This window comes from Helianthus annuus, chromosome 12, assembly GCF_002127325.2.
Source record: "Helianthus annuus cultivar XRQ/B chromosome 12, HanXRQr2.0-SUNRISE, whole genome shotgun sequence".
NCBI lineage: Eukaryota > Viridiplantae > Streptophyta > Magnoliopsida > Asterales > Asteraceae > Helianthus > Helianthus annuus.
This window is the reverse complement of record NC_035444.2, coordinates 73,044,753-73,060,265: the sequence shown is the minus strand read 5'-3', so window position 1 is coordinate 73,060,265 and position 15,513 is coordinate 73,044,753. Positions and strand designations below refer to the sequence as shown.

General features: G+C 39.3%; 1 protein-coding gene and 1 non-coding gene across 2 annotated transcripts; one reads left to right on the top strand and one right to left on the bottom strand.

Annotated features, from left to right (window-relative positions):
• Positions 1-264: 264 nt before the first annotated feature.
• On the bottom strand, positions 265-370 carry LOC118485262. Its single transcript, XR_004875567.1, has one exon. It is a non-coding gene; the product is annotated as a small nucleolar RNA R71 (small nucleolar RNA).
• Positions 371-5,970: 5,600 nt separating this feature from the next.
• LOC110895328 lies at positions 5,971-8,750 on the top strand. Its single transcript, XM_022142622.2, has 2 exons — positions 5,971-6,202; positions 6,535-8,750. The coding sequence occupies exon 2, from the start codon at positions 6,537-6,539 to the stop codon at positions 8,232-8,234; it is 1,698 nt and encodes a 565-aa protein (XP_021998314.1). The 5' UTR covers positions 5,971-6,202; positions 6,535-6,536; the 3' UTR covers positions 8,235-8,750.
• The last annotated feature ends 6,763 nt before the right edge of the window (positions 8,751-15,513 follow it).

Genomic DNA, 15,513 nt, shown 5'->3' with positions numbered 1-15,513 from the left:
CAAACTCGTTGCAAAGTTTACCGAAGTATAAAGGGTTAGCAACGGAGGAGCCGTATTTCCATCTAGAGGCCTATGACTCAATTTGCAACACTTTTGGGAGTCAAGGTTTTTCGGCCGATGAAGTCAAGTTAGTCTTATTTCAGTTTTCGTTGGAAGAGAAAGCTAAGAAATGGTTCTATACATTACCTTCAGCATCAATTTATACATGGGGGGAGATGCAACAAACCTTTTTGGATGAATTCTACACCGCCCAAAAGACTAATGATGCGCGGAAGGGGTTGAGAAGCTTTCAACAACAACACGGTGAGATGTTCCATGAGGCGTTTGAGCGTTTTAACATGATGATTAAAAACTGCCCTCATCATGGGATTGAGTTATGGGAGTTAATGAACGCTTTTCATGAGGGGTTAAGTGCCGAAGATGCACGGGATTTAATGTCTATCACCGGAGGGACATTTGGAACGAATTATGAGAATGAAGATTGGGAGTTTTTGGAGAATATGGCAACTACATCAAAAAGGAAAGCCCAAGCTTCGAGGAGAGCCCGACCGACAACTAACCGACCACAAGTGCATGCCATAGATGAAGGTAATGTTCAAACTACTAATCAAATTTATGATGTGTGTGCTTTGTGTAATGAAATAGGTCACGCGGCTGAAAATTGCCAAGGAATGTTGGAAGGGCAATATGAGGAAGTTCATGCGGTCCAAGGTCAAGGCCAAGGAGGAGGTGGTAGGAACTATAACAACATGAATTCTAATACCTACCACCCCGGGTTGAGGAATCATCCGAATTTTAGATATGGGAACCCGTCAAATCAAGCGAACCCAAATTTTCAAGGTAGCCAAGGTAATTTTGGTTCACGGCCATCTTATAATAACCAAGGTGGGTACCGGGGCGGAAATAACCAAGGGTATCAAAAACAATACCAAACGGGTCAAGATCAAAGGGGATCTTCGGGTGGAAATGAGGTGATGGAGATGCTTAAAAGCATGCAATTGGAAATGCAAAAGCGGAATCAACTTGATGAAGTGCGGATGCAAAAAGATGAGGTTCGCGATAAAAGCATCCAGTCACTAACGACTCAAATGGGGCAATTAGCAACCGATGTGGCGGAACTAAAGAAAGGTAAGGGTCAACTTCCAAGCGATACAAAGGTAAACCCTTCACATGGTTCGTCACGAGGTAATGTTAATATTAACCATGTTAGTGTGTTAAGAAGTGGGAAAGAGTTTAAGGCCAATTTGTCACCCGAATTGGTCGAGGGGGTGGTTGAGGACATTACGGGAATGGAAAGTGATGATGAACTTGCACCGGTTAAACCACAAGAAACAACTATTAAAAAACCGGGGTTGGGTGAAAGTGAAAAAAGTAAAAATGAAAAGAATGAAAAAATAGAGGGTGAACCGAGTCAAGTTCCATTCCCATCGGCTTTACTTGACCCGGGAAAGAAAAATGTTATTGTGTCAAGGGGTCCTCAAAAAGAGGAAATGTGGGATATGTTCAAACAAGTTAAAATAAATCTCCCACTTCTTGATGCAATAAAACAAGTTCCCGCTTATGCAAAATTTTTAAAAGAATTATGCACACAAAAGAGGCAAAACAAGAAAAAAGTGCCTAAGCGGGTAGATTTGACCGGGCAAGTGAGTGCGGTGTTGAATGGGGAGCTTCCTCCTAAGCTCCAAGATCCAGGCACGCCATTGATTAATGTACAAGTTGGTAATTTTCAAATGGCTAAGGCGTTGCTAGATCTTGGAGCCGGAGTTAGCATTTTACCGGGGGGATTATACGACCAATATGACTTTGGTCCATTAGCAAGGGTGGAGACGACGGTTGTTTTGGCCGATTTGTCTCATAAGTTGCCCCGGGGTATGGTTCAAAATGTTATTGTTAAAATTGATGAGTTTTACTACCCGGTGGACTTTTTGGTTTTGGACTACTCATCGGCGGACCCTAAACAACAACAGAACATAATTTTGGGTCGGCCATTTTTAAGCACCGCACATGCTATTATCGATTGTAGATTTGGTACGGTTGATATGGCATTCGGAAATCGAAAAATGCGTTTGAATGTTTTCACTAACAATTCTAATGCTAATGGTGTTGATGAGTGTTTTATGGCAGACATAGTAGATGGATGCAACCCGCATGAGTATGAGGAGGATGGTTTGGATATTTGCCTGTGTGATTTTTCTGAACAGGTACATGCTTATGCATTACGGGTTGAAGAGGAGGCACAAGATGTGATGGCGATGAAAGAAGGTAGACCACCATGGACCCATCAATTTGAGGGTCTACCGGTGGAAATCGATTCGGGTACAAAACCATCGTTGGAGGAACCACCAAAGTTAGAGCTCAAGGATTTGCCGGGCCACTTGAAGTATGTATTTTTAGGGGATAATGACACTTTGCCGGTCATTATTGCCTCTAATTTGGAAGTGGCACAGGAGCAAGCCTTGATGGAGGTGTTAAAAGCAAACAAGGGTGCTATTGGATGGACGATTGCCGATCTTAAAGGAATTAGTCCATCTATCGTCATGCACAAAATTATCACAACCGAAGATGCCAAACCGACACGAGAAGCTCAAAGGCGGTTGAACCCGAACCTAAGGGAGGTAGTAAAAAAGGAGGTAATTAAATGGTTGGATGCGGGAATTATCTATCCGATTTCGGATAGTGCTTGGGTGAGTCCCACCCAAGTTGTGCCTAAGAAGGCCGGCATTCAAGTAGTCAAGGACGAAAGTGGTGAACAAATTGCCACCCGACCGGTTACCGGATGGCGGGTGTGTATTGACTACCGAAAACTGAATGCCGCCACTTCTAAGGACCATTTCCCGCTACCTTTTATTGACCAAATTATTGAAAAATTGTCGGGTCAAAAATATTATTGCTTCTTAGATGGGTATTCGGGTTATAATCAAATTGCCATACACCCGGATGACCAACACAAGACCACCTTCACATGCCCATACGGCACCTTTGCCTTTAGGCGAATGCCGTTTGGGTTGTGTAATGATCCAGCAACTTTTCAACGATGTATGATGAGTATTTTCTCGGACATGGTTGGAGAGTCGCTCGAAGTGTTCATGGATGATTTTTCCATTTTTGGCACCACTTTTGATGCTTGTCTCAACGAATTGCAAAAGGTTTTAAAAAGGTGCGTTGAGAAAAATTTGGTGCTAAGTTGGGAGAAAAGTCACTTCATGGTGCAAGAGGGCATTGTGTTGGGACATGTGATTTCGGAAAGGGGGATGGAGGTGGATAAGGCAAAGATACGGGTAATTTCATCATTGCCACCTCCTAAAAATGTTAAGGGTGTACGGTCATTCTTGGGACACGCGGGTTTTTATCGACGTTTCATCAAGGGTTTTAGTGTTATTACCAAACCCTTGTGCAATTTGTTATTAAAAGATGTCCCGTTTGACTTTACTAATGAATGTATGCAAGCGTTTACTGTTTTGAAGGAACATTTGGTCAAGGCACCTATCTTGCAACCACCTGATTGGTCAAAGCCGTTCGAGATAATGTGTGATGCAAGCGATACCACTATTGGTGCAGTTTTGGGTCAACGGGTTGACAAGAAGCCGGTGGTTATTTACTATGCAAGCAAAACTTTATCCGAAGCGCAACTTAATTACACCACAATCGAGAAGGAGTTACTAGCGGTGGTGTATGCTTTGGATAAGTTTCGCTCGTATATTTGGGGAAGCAAGGTAGTGGTTTACTCGGATCATAGTGCGGTTCGGTACTTGATGGAGAAAAAGGATGCAAAGCCGCGGTTGATTCGGTGGGTCTTATTGTTACAAGAGTTTGATCTTGAGATCCGAGACAAAAAGGGATGTGAGAATGTTGTCGCGGATCATTTGTCCCGAATCCCGTTGGAAGGTGTAGATGATGCAAGTGAAATCAATGAACGGTTCCCCGATGAACAATTGTTGGCCGTTTCTACTTATGTTGCCCCTTGGTATGCTCATTATGTTAACTATTTGGCCAAGGGTGCGATTCCAAATCATTGGACTAAGAAGAGACGACAACAGTTTTCTAGTCAAGTGAAGCAATATATATGGGATGAACCCGACTTGTTCAAAATCGGGGCTGATCAAGTGATAAGAAGATGTGTTCCCGAAACTGAAGTTTTAGAGATATTGACCCATGCTCATTCATCCGCATGTGGGGGCCATTTTAGTGGGAATAAGACAGGCTATCGGGTGTTATCGAGTGGGTTTTATTGGCCCACGATTTTCAAGGATGCTCGTGAGTATGCCCGAAATTGCATCAATTGTCAAAGAATGGGAAGCATTTCGAAACGTGATGAAATGCCGTTGCAACCAATTTTGGTAGTGGAGGTATTTGATGTTTGGGGAATAGACTTCATGGGTCCTTTCCCAAACTCAAATGGGTTTTTATACATATTGGTTGCGGTTGATTATGTGTCGAAATGGATTGAAGCTATTGCCACAAGGACCAACGATCATTCCGTTGTATGTAAGTTTGTGCAATCCAACATTTTTTCTCGTTTCGGTGTACCTCGGGTGATAATAAGTGATGGTGGTTCACATTTCAAAAATTTCAATTTTGGAAAGTTGTTGAAGAGATATAGTGTGAATCACCGTGTGGCTACACCGTACCACCCACAAACGAGTGGTCAAGTGGAGGTATCTAACCGCCAAATCAAAGAAATTCTAATGAAGACGGTTAGAACGGATAGGAAAGATTGGTCAACCAAGCTTGATGACGCATTGTGGGCGTATCGCACGGCTTTCAAAACCCCACTTGATACCACTCCGTATCGAATGGTTTACGGGAAAGGATGTCATTTGCCTATGGAGTTGGCACATAGGGCATATTGGGCAATTAAAACAGTGAATGCGGACTATGATGAAGCGGGTCGGGCGAGGAAGCTTCAACTGAATGAAATTGAAGAGATAAGGGACCAAGCGTATGAGTGTGCATCCGCATACAAAGACAAACTGAAAAAGGTTCATGATGCGAAGATAAAGAAGAAGAATTTTGAAGTGGGTCAAAAAGTTTGGTTATACAATTCAAGGTTGAAAATGTTCGCGGGGAAACTCAAGAGCAAGTGGATGGGCCCTTATGTTGTCCGACGAGTGGGAAGGTTCGGAGATGTTGATATTCAAGACGAGCGAACATTGAAACAACAAACGGTGAACGGTCACCGGTTAAAGCCGTATTTAGATGGCAATGACATCAATAACTTGGAGCTTGACAAAGCGGGCTACATCCTACGCCCGGTTGAGGAGGAACAATCTTAAGAGGCCCAGGTTTGGTGGTAGTGTACATAGTAGTTTCATTTTGTTTTGTTTTGTATTTTTGCACAATTGCCATAGCTTTTCGAAGTCCGTGTTCGAAACAAGTGTGGGGAAATTCGGGTCGCGAATTGCTCTTACATCGTGTTGAGGACAACACGAGATTTTTGAGGGGGTAGGGTGATTTTTCCAAGTTTTTGAAATACTTAAAAAAAAAAAAAAAAAAAAAAACATAAAAAAATCGAAAAAAAAATTTTTTGGTCACATAAACCTCAAGTTTTGCCGAAATGCACATGCCCAGTGTTCACCGTAAATTACGGTGGAGCCGTAATTTACGGTGGTTGTTAAAAATTTTTTGAGTTTTATGGTGAAAACCCTCTGTGTTACGGTGAAAATTGAGGCCTGCAGGTTACCGTAAATTATGGTATTGCCGTAATTTACGGTGGTGAAAAAATGGTTGGAGTTTACGGTGGAAACAACCTGAATTACGGTGAATATTTGACATCCAGGTCTCACCGTAATTTACGGTGAGACCGTAAATTACGGTACGCGATGAAATGGTTTCCGTCGGTTCGGTTCCGTATGTATATATAAAAAAAAAAAACAATAAAAAAAAAACGAAAACAAACAGGCTTTCACGTGCATTAACCCCATCCACTCATTCATTCTTCACTTTCCACCAACTTCTTCTTCTCCAAGAACCCACATCCTCCTTCTTCTTCTTCCACCTTCTTTTCTTCATAAAACCTTCAATCCTTGCCCAAATCAAGTGAGATTTTGGTCTAAATCGACTAATTTTTCACAAGCTTCGTGATTGTGAGGAGGAATTCCAGAGAAAACGCGGTTTTGGGGTCGAAGTTTGAAACCCTAGGTTGAGATAATTTGGGGGTTTTGGGATTTTTAGTTTCACAAGCATCCTCTCATCTTGAAACAAGGTATGAACACTTATTTTACTCTATTATGGAGATGCATTGTGAAAAACAAGGTGATTTAGGTTATATGTTCTTGCCCACTTGCTTGTTGCTAGGATATGAGTATGGAATTGTTATTGAACATGGTTGATGGTTGTAGATGTAGGAATTATGGTTAAAGTAGTGAACTTTTGGGATGTTCTACATTGTAGAGACACCATGCCCAATTTTTGAAAAATCCTTGATACATTTTGGGTTCACTAACATCTACAACCATGGCAACAAGCAAGTGTGGGGATGATTTGTGAAAAGAATGTTAATTTTTGTGTTATTTTGTTGTTTCTTCATGTGTGTAGGAATGGCAAAGACAAAGGAAAAGCCGGGTTCAAGTTCATCCTCGTCAAGAGGCAAAGGCAAGGAGAAGGAGCAGCCATCGAAGAAGAGGCAATATCTTGGTAGGGTTAGTGAAAGCGAAAGCGAGGAAGAAGAAGAGATGCAGTTAGACCCAAGAGATAAACCGGTGTGGAATTCGGGGTCATTGGATGACCAACCCGAAATTTGGCAGCCAACTTTGTATAACGATTGCATGAACAAGTTAAAGAATAAAGCGGCCGCATTCATCTGTGAAAGAGATGTTGATGAGCCTCAGTTGGGCCAGTTCGGGGTGTATGACAAGTTCCGTGCTTTGGGTTGGGAAGGAGCACTCAAGTGTTGGGATAAGGATAAGAGCAATTTGTTTTTGACTGAGATTCAGGAGTGGATGGCAACGCTTAAATGTCACAACTTCCACAGGCCATCACAAATGAAGTTGGTTGGGACGGTACATGGGGTACCAGTTGAAATGTCATTCGATACGTTGAAGAAGTTGGGAAAATATGATAGCCTTCCAACTAGGGAGTACATGATTCCCACGCTTGATGATTTATTGCTCAAACCTGAGAAGCACGTGACATGGAACAGTATGTTGGCTGATTTGTTTTTGCCCGGTAGGTATGGTGGCGTGTTATACCGAAAAAATCTGAAAATAGAAGCCAAGCTCTTGCATACGATCTGTTTACTTAATGTCATCCCAAGGAGAGGGGATAAAGAACAGGTGAGGTTTCCAGAGATACCTGTTCTGTACTCATTGATGCACGGGTCCCCACGGTTTCCAATCCGCTACCTGATCATGCACCATTTGTGGATATGCCGGAACAAATACGGGAGAGACATTGTCCCGTACTGCCGCATCATAACGGGCTTAATGAAACAGCAGAAGGCACTCACATCTGAAGACCGCGGTTTAACGAAAAGGCACTTGCCTTTTACTTTGGATAGGTTGGGAAACGTTTGGACGTACACTTCGTCTGAACGTTATCACAAGCTGAAATCGGAGGGTCAACGGTGGAGAGCGTTGAAATTAGGTGCAAGGGAGTTGTTACCGGGAGAACCGGATGAACCTGAAAGCGATGAAGAGTTAATTCCGAGTGGGGATGATGATTACGCAGACGAGCCAACGGGTGGTGCAAATGTTGGTTTTGGGGCTTTTCATGGTGGTCATGGTGGCACATTTTACGACTATGCGCAGCAACCATATGAGCCGGGGTGGGCTTATAGTGGTTCAATGCAGGAGGTGATCGAGAGCCAACGCCCGCCGGCGGCCATCTTTGATACTTGGTCGGGTTCGGAGAGGTCGTTATTTGATCAAGGCACGCGGAATAGCGCTAGTATTGAGCGGGCGCTTAAACATAGCTTCGACCGCAATGAATTATGGCACCGGACCCACGCATATTCGCAGGAGGTGGAAATGAATAACCGATATCACGATGATCAGATGAGGCGGATGCATGCGGATTGGCATGCCGGAAGGCCGGTGGCTGAGGATCCACAACATGTGGATTATGCCTCATTGCCACCGTATGATGGCAGCGTTTCGTATCCGACTCCACAACTCCACCATTCTCAGTGGCTTGATCCAAGAAGGCAAGAGGGAATCAGTAGCGGATCGTTCGGGTTTGGAGAATGGAGCGATATGATGTCGTCCATTTTTGGGCCCCCAGGACCGCGTTATTATTGATCAGGTGGTATTCTCTCTCTTGTATAGTTTGTATATATTTGTTGGTTTATGTTGATTATGGTGGGAGGATGGGTGGTGATTGATCATATGATTGATTGTTGGGTTTGGTTGGTTGGTGGTGTTGTGTTTAAAATGAAAAACATAAAAAAAAATTATAAAATGAAAAAAAATACAAAAAAAGAAATTTGGGGTTTGAGATGAGAAGCTTCTTGTGGATGTTGATTGAAGTAGTGATCAAAACCTCCCAGACCATACATTGGGGACAATGTATCCCAAGTGTGGGGATGGGGGGAATTTTTTGAAGATTTTTGAAAAAAAATTTTAAGCCGAGCAAAACAATGAGAAATCTTGTCGCCCCAATTTATCCCCAAGTCAATACACCGGCAACCCTTATTACCCTTTTCATTCTTGGTAAGAGTTGTAGCCACACGTGTATATAAATAATCTTTGATGAGAGTGGCTACGGGTGGGGGTGTGTTAGAACTTGTGCTTGAATGCAATTTGAATCTTTGTTAGACATGAATGTAGAAAGGATAAGGGCATTAGGTAGCCTCGTCGGTTGTGTGAGTGAGTGTGGGATTTGGGGGGTTGGACCTCATAAGTTATATATATGAGCATGGTAGTGAGAGGGGCGGGGGTTTGGTCATTTAGTTGCCCAATTTTGTGCCTAAAGCCTATCATTTGTTTCCCCTAGCTATTTACTTGAAAATGTACCCAAATTTGACCCGGTCTTATAGCATTAGTGATATAATTAGTAGTTTATGAGTTTGAAATAGTCATGGTTAGTGTATTATCGTATTGTGTGCTTGAATCAAAAAAAAAAAAATGAAAAGAAAAAAAAAAGGAAGGTTTCATTGTCTTGTATATAGTAGTATGCATTGTTAGTTGTTTTTGGTAGTTGTAATAAAAAGACCGGGTCGAATTTTCGCTACTCATATATATTCCATTTCCTACCCATACACCTAGCCACATTACAACCTTTAAGCCCCTTTTGATTTGCATTCATGTTTGACCCGTTATAGGAGGATAGTTGATTCAGGTACAAGCTTATGATTGCGCAACCACCCGTTTGCCTAGTGTGTGTCTAGCTTATCTTTGCTAGTTTCCACTTGTAGCCGAGAGGAGAGAAATTGTGAGGGGTGTATTGCTTGGGGCATTAAAAAAAGGGGTTGGTAAAGAAATTGCATGATTTGTTTGGCTGATTTGATCACTTGTTTCGAAGCTATGTTGATGAGTTGCTTGGGACAAGCAACGGTTAAGTGTGGGGATGTGACGGGTGGTCCTTGGGACAACCCTTAAGCATGTTAAGATATGAAATAATCCTCCATTTAACCGCGTAATTATCTTGAATTAGATAACTACGATGCTTATGTTTCAGGTGCGAATTAGGAGATAAGAGATGGATAAAAGGCAGCTTATGGATGCTTTGGTGGAAAACGGGTTGAGAGAAGAACACAAGACAAAACATAGGAGTCAAGGATGCTGAGTACCGTAAATTACGGTTCTACCGTAATTTACGGTAGACTTGATTCTTGTTGATTCCTGCACCGTAACACAGGCTTGATTCACCGTAACAATCTGATGGCCACCGTAAATTACGGTGGAGCCGTAATTTACGGTGGTGCCTGAACGTGAAATGTGTAACTGCCACAATATACTCGTTTTTTGTGTGTCTTTTGGTATTATCTCATCATTGACGGTTCTTGGAGACTTTGGGAGCGAATTTGGAGTACTTGCTTGGTTTGTGAACATTTCTAAACATTCGGTTTGTGTTTTTAATCTTTATGAACATTAGATTGATGTTGATGATGATTCACCGAGCCATGTCCGGCTAAACTCTTCGGTGATCATCCTAGGTGAATGTTTCTAAGACTTTTGTGTGTTAAATTTCTGCATTTCTAGAATGATATCTTGCGTTGCTTGAATGTCATGGTGTATGTTTGATTGATTGTAGCGTGTTAATCCATATTACAATTTCTAGTCTCGATCGTACGTTCTTGGTGCCGTTGGCAACCGAGATATCACGGGAAGGGTTAGGGTTGGTTATTGGTTAATAGGTCATCGGGAAACAACCTCGCATTATCTAATCCGAGTACTTTGTTCCCTTTTATCACTTCAATCACACATACACGAGTTATGTCTATGTAACTCTTTCTAGTGAAATTGCACACAACTGTTCGAAGAAACTGAATCCTAGGGTGATCACTGTTCTCTCCTAATTGTTTACAACCTACTTTGATTTGAATTAGTTCTTAATTTAGTTTTCCAAAACAACAATCCACAATCTTGAATTTTAATTTTCTGCAAGTTAGTTTAATTTTAGTATAAATACAAAGCTACACAATCAACACATTTTCCACATACTCCCTGAGTTCGATACCCTACTACCGCTAACTACAGTTGTTTAGGGATTAAATTTGCGTGACCCACGACATCACGTCAACACTCAATCGTTGCTTTCCAATGCGCAAACATAATGCTTTAGTATGTTCACCTGAAATTAGATATCAAGCCCGACATAAAATCAGATAGAGGAAACATATAGTATCGAAACTCTTCAAACACATTTGTTTAATTATTTTTGTATTCTTTAAATTAAAAATTTATAGATAAAAGGTTAAAAAAACAAAATTATAATATGTGGTCAAATTTGAAGTAAATATAACAAGATACATGCTTATGTTGAATTGTTGATGTAAATTCGTTTCATTTCATAAAAACAATGATAAGTCAGCTTACCACTTTAGAGACAAGTTCTGGTACAAATAGAGTAAAGGTACGAAGCTTACCAAGTGAAGAAAAGGTAAAAAAAAAAAAAAAAAAAAGAGGTGGTGACATAACTGTAAATATTGTCAACTTTATACAACTAGAGTAATTATCGTAATTAATCTAGATATATGCAATATAGTAATTTTGTGTATAAATAGAGTAATGTTTGCTTTATTGTATTTCCTCTTCTGTCATTGAATTACTCTATTATACGAAGTAACTAGTCTAAGTACCCGTGTGTTACACGGGTGGCTTCCCAATAAAATTTATTATTTAACAGTGTTGATATAAACGTTCAAAGTACTAACATAAATATTATATTACACTGAATTGAAATAAATAAGTACGAAAAAATAACAACTCGTTAAAGATTTTTTATACACCACATTTGTTGTTTTATGTGTAGGTTTGCTGTCCTTGTCTAATATCAGTAGTTTGACTCTATCTTTGGTTTTTACTCTTGACAAAACGACATACAACTAACCATGTTGCGTCTTTAATGTATTCATTAAACCTTAAACGTTGATAAGTTCTTTGAAAACAAAAAGTCATTAATTTCAACAAAAAGGCGTATGCATGCTTGATTTCATATTGAACAAAAGCATATTTGAAAAAGATAATCAAACATGGACTTGTAAAGTAATACATTTAACATGTCTACCTTCAAGATTTCATACAGCCATAGCTCTTACATACGGAAAGTTTTCAATAACTGCATCAGCTAGATCTATAAAGGACGCCGCATCATCCTAGTGCGATAACCCAACCCCACTCCTCTTATATCGGATTCTAACCGCCTTCTTCCATTTCCGAGACCCGCTGATATACCAGCGAGTGTCTACCAGGTCTTTGGCTGAAAACACAAATAATGATATACCTTACACCAAGATATAACAGAGTCCCATACCTTTTGAACGAAATTACACGAGACAAAACGGTGGTCAACAGATTCATCTTCGTCTCCACAAAAAGCACAGCGGGTAGAATCGATATACACATTCCTTCTAACCAATTCCAGCCTTGTTGGAACCCGATTCCTGGACACCCGCCAAGCCAAAAAGTTTACTTTGATAGGCGACCACGTACCATTCAAACCTGAAACCAGTATCCCGCACACCAAAACTTCTCAGCTTCGTTCGTATACTTTTTACGGTAAACATGCCGGATGTATCGTTTAAACGATGTTTGACTAAAACAATAAACAACTCAAGAAATCATTTAAATAAAGTCTCATTATAAAAAAAAAGAACATTAAAAAATTAATTACATCAATATGTAAGAAGTTTTTAGGGTAAAATATACAAACTTAAGGGGAATAAAGTACCTGCAGCAACATCCAGTGGCCAGAAAACATCCAGATATGCTTCACCACCATCTCGCCATCCTTTAGTTTCTAATAAAATACAAAAATCTGATCAATCAATTGAAAATAAACTTACAATTGATTCAAAGATACTAACCCTCATGAACCAAAACAACCCACATAACAAAATGCTTTGTAGTGCATATGATAAAAAAAATATTACATATTTCTAATCTAATTAAACCAAGTTAGTGAATTCAGAAACTTCTATTGTCATTGATCTCAGTTATCAAATTTAAGAATCAAAATGCTTGAACAAAAAGATTTATATAAAGAATAATGAGTAAAATTAACTCTCCTAGACAATAATATGCAACAATGCCTTTGGTCCGAACTCGCTGGAAACCGCGTTTTCCGACTTCGCAACATCATAAAATCGATCTCAAAACCCCAAATAATGTGAAAATTGCAGATTTACATATCCATTCTCAGTTTCACATAAACATAGAAGCTTTGAAATAATAATATACATGTTAAAAATTTCAGAAACATGATTCGACAATTTAAAAATTTCCGGAAGGTCATCAGCACTCGGTCTCACATTCTGTCAAGCAAAATATGATAATGAGGATAATCATATTGTTTATATTCACATTATGATCAACGGATTATAAAGAATGTTAGTTTTTAATGCAATTAACTGTTTCTAAAAGAGGGTTGGTTGTATTGTAGCACAAGGGGCCCATATCTGATCAGTAAAACATGGGCCGGGCCCACACATTGACTATATCAATGATGTTATTGGCCCATTTTCATGTGGTCATCATCATGGAAGGCAGTTTTAGTCGGCTGAAATGTTTTCCGAATTCGAATTCAACATTTTTTGTATAAATATATTCTAATTCAATGATTATATATGATGAGTGAGTTTTATGTCACAACCCTAATTTCCACGTGTCACCGGTGGGCCCGGTGGGGGAGTATCGTGACGTAGTTGATATCATCATAGTCAAACAACACAAACTATAATGCACAGCGGAAGCAAAAAGATAGATTTATTTGAACCAAACAAACTGTAATATCCAAGTATCACAATGTAGTTGAAATAGATCCACATGCGGATCAAAATAAAAAGGAGAACTGTTCAACAGATAAATGGCATCCAAGCTTGCGAGACTCTAACGATGCTAAGGAGTAGCCAGCCTATTACGTGTAGAACCTGCACTTAATCTTTTTGGTGAAAATACGTCAGTTTGCACTGGTAAATACAATTTAACTGGCTCATTTTGAAAACATATTAAAAATTGATTTAAATGCACATGGCATAAAACTTTTTATAACTTGGGATAATTAATCAATTTTAAACTTGTAAAAGAATTACATGTTTGTTATGCGTTTAGTCGCCCGGTTTGTGCCGGGTTTAAGATTAATAGACACACCACATAGTATAAATCCGCGGCGGGAAACCAACGGTTATACCTTAATAATATGGACACATTGTCGGGTGTACGCCTACACCCGCGTGTCAAGGTCGTGGCCATTTCATGAATGATGCCAAGGATATTCGGGACATGGTCATTAAACTCCCAAAGGCGTAAAACAAACAAAATTTTTTTTTAAACGGGTCACATTGATAATACTCAACTACTAATGAGTTAAGGTCAATTTCCCGACCAAGCGGTATTTTATATACCGTACCCCAAGCCCGTATAAGGGAAAATAAGTTAAAAGTATTTACCTGAGCAAGTATAAACCACAACAAGCAAGTGCACGTTTCTTTTACTGGATCTCCTATTCTGGAACGAAGGTTTACAATAACCTATTAGAATCCTAACGGGTCCTTTACTTAGCCTAAGCTTAGACCGGTTAGTTTTAAAGAATAATTACGGTTTAATCGCATGAGAGGCGAAAACCAGTTTAGAATGTGGTTTTTGACCCGACAAGCTTGCATACTTGTTTAATATGGGTAACTAAATCACATTCTGGGTTTTGAGACAAAGATGATATGGTTTGACCTGTTTCGGCTAAAATGTGTAAACTAATTACATAAGCTGATCCGAACGCGAAAGTGCGTAACGAGTAACCATAATAATTATATACAAGTTTCCTGAGTTAATATGCACTAAATATGTTGTTATATCAGTAAGATAGGTCCCATTATGCCCAAAGTGGTTTTTAACTCAAACTATGCCCCGAAAGGGTATTTTAGTCATTTTAAAGGGTCTAAAAGAGTTAAGCTAGTAACCTGAGTTACATATCTGAATAAATCAGTAATTATACTTAATTTATTACTTTATAACAGTAGGGTATCATATATATGTGAATTTTATTAATTATAACCATCCTATGCACCGAAAGGGCACTTTGGTAATTTCATATAGGCCTAAAAGGTCAAAACTGGAAACCTGAGTTTAAAACTTTAGTTTACTGTTATAATATAGAAATTTACTGAATATATCAGTAGGTATCAACTCTTATATATGTAAACTAGTTTTGATATATACTACGTCGTAAAAATGCTTAAAAAGGCGATTTGGAGCCATTTCCGGGTTTTGAAAGAAAAGCTGATATTTTTATAATTCCAGAAAGCTCAAAATAATATATTTAACATAATAAATCAGTAGAAAAAGGTTTGAGGTCAAAAGGATTTATAAAACTCATGTTATAGCCTAAAAGGGCATAACCGGCAATAACCGAAATAAGCTTAGAATTCTAAGTTATGCTCAGACTAAAAATAAATAAAAATCTCTAAAAATCCCAAAATATTGTTATATATCAGTGGGTATAAAGCTTGATATAAAAATTTGGGTTTAGATAGGCTACATGCTAATTATGCTAATTAATTACTAAGAAAGCTTCTAATTACGCTAATGAGCATAACTCTTAATCTAGACCTCAAACTGATGTCAAATTTTAGGTACAAGTTTATAATTCAGTAACTAAGATGTCTACCCTTTCATATTTTCAAAAAAATCATATTTTATGGTCATTTGGGCATAATGGTCAACATATGGGCATTTAACGGAAACTTGCATAATAATTAGACAACTAGTGAACCAAGCCGTATAATCACAGAGGGTTATACTAACATGTAACTAGGTCCAAAAGAAGCTCTAAGGCAATTCTAAACTTGACTAAAACGGGTCAGAACTGAAAGTCAAAGCGAAAGTCAAACTATGCGACTTTCGGTTCCAATCCGGGTCTAAA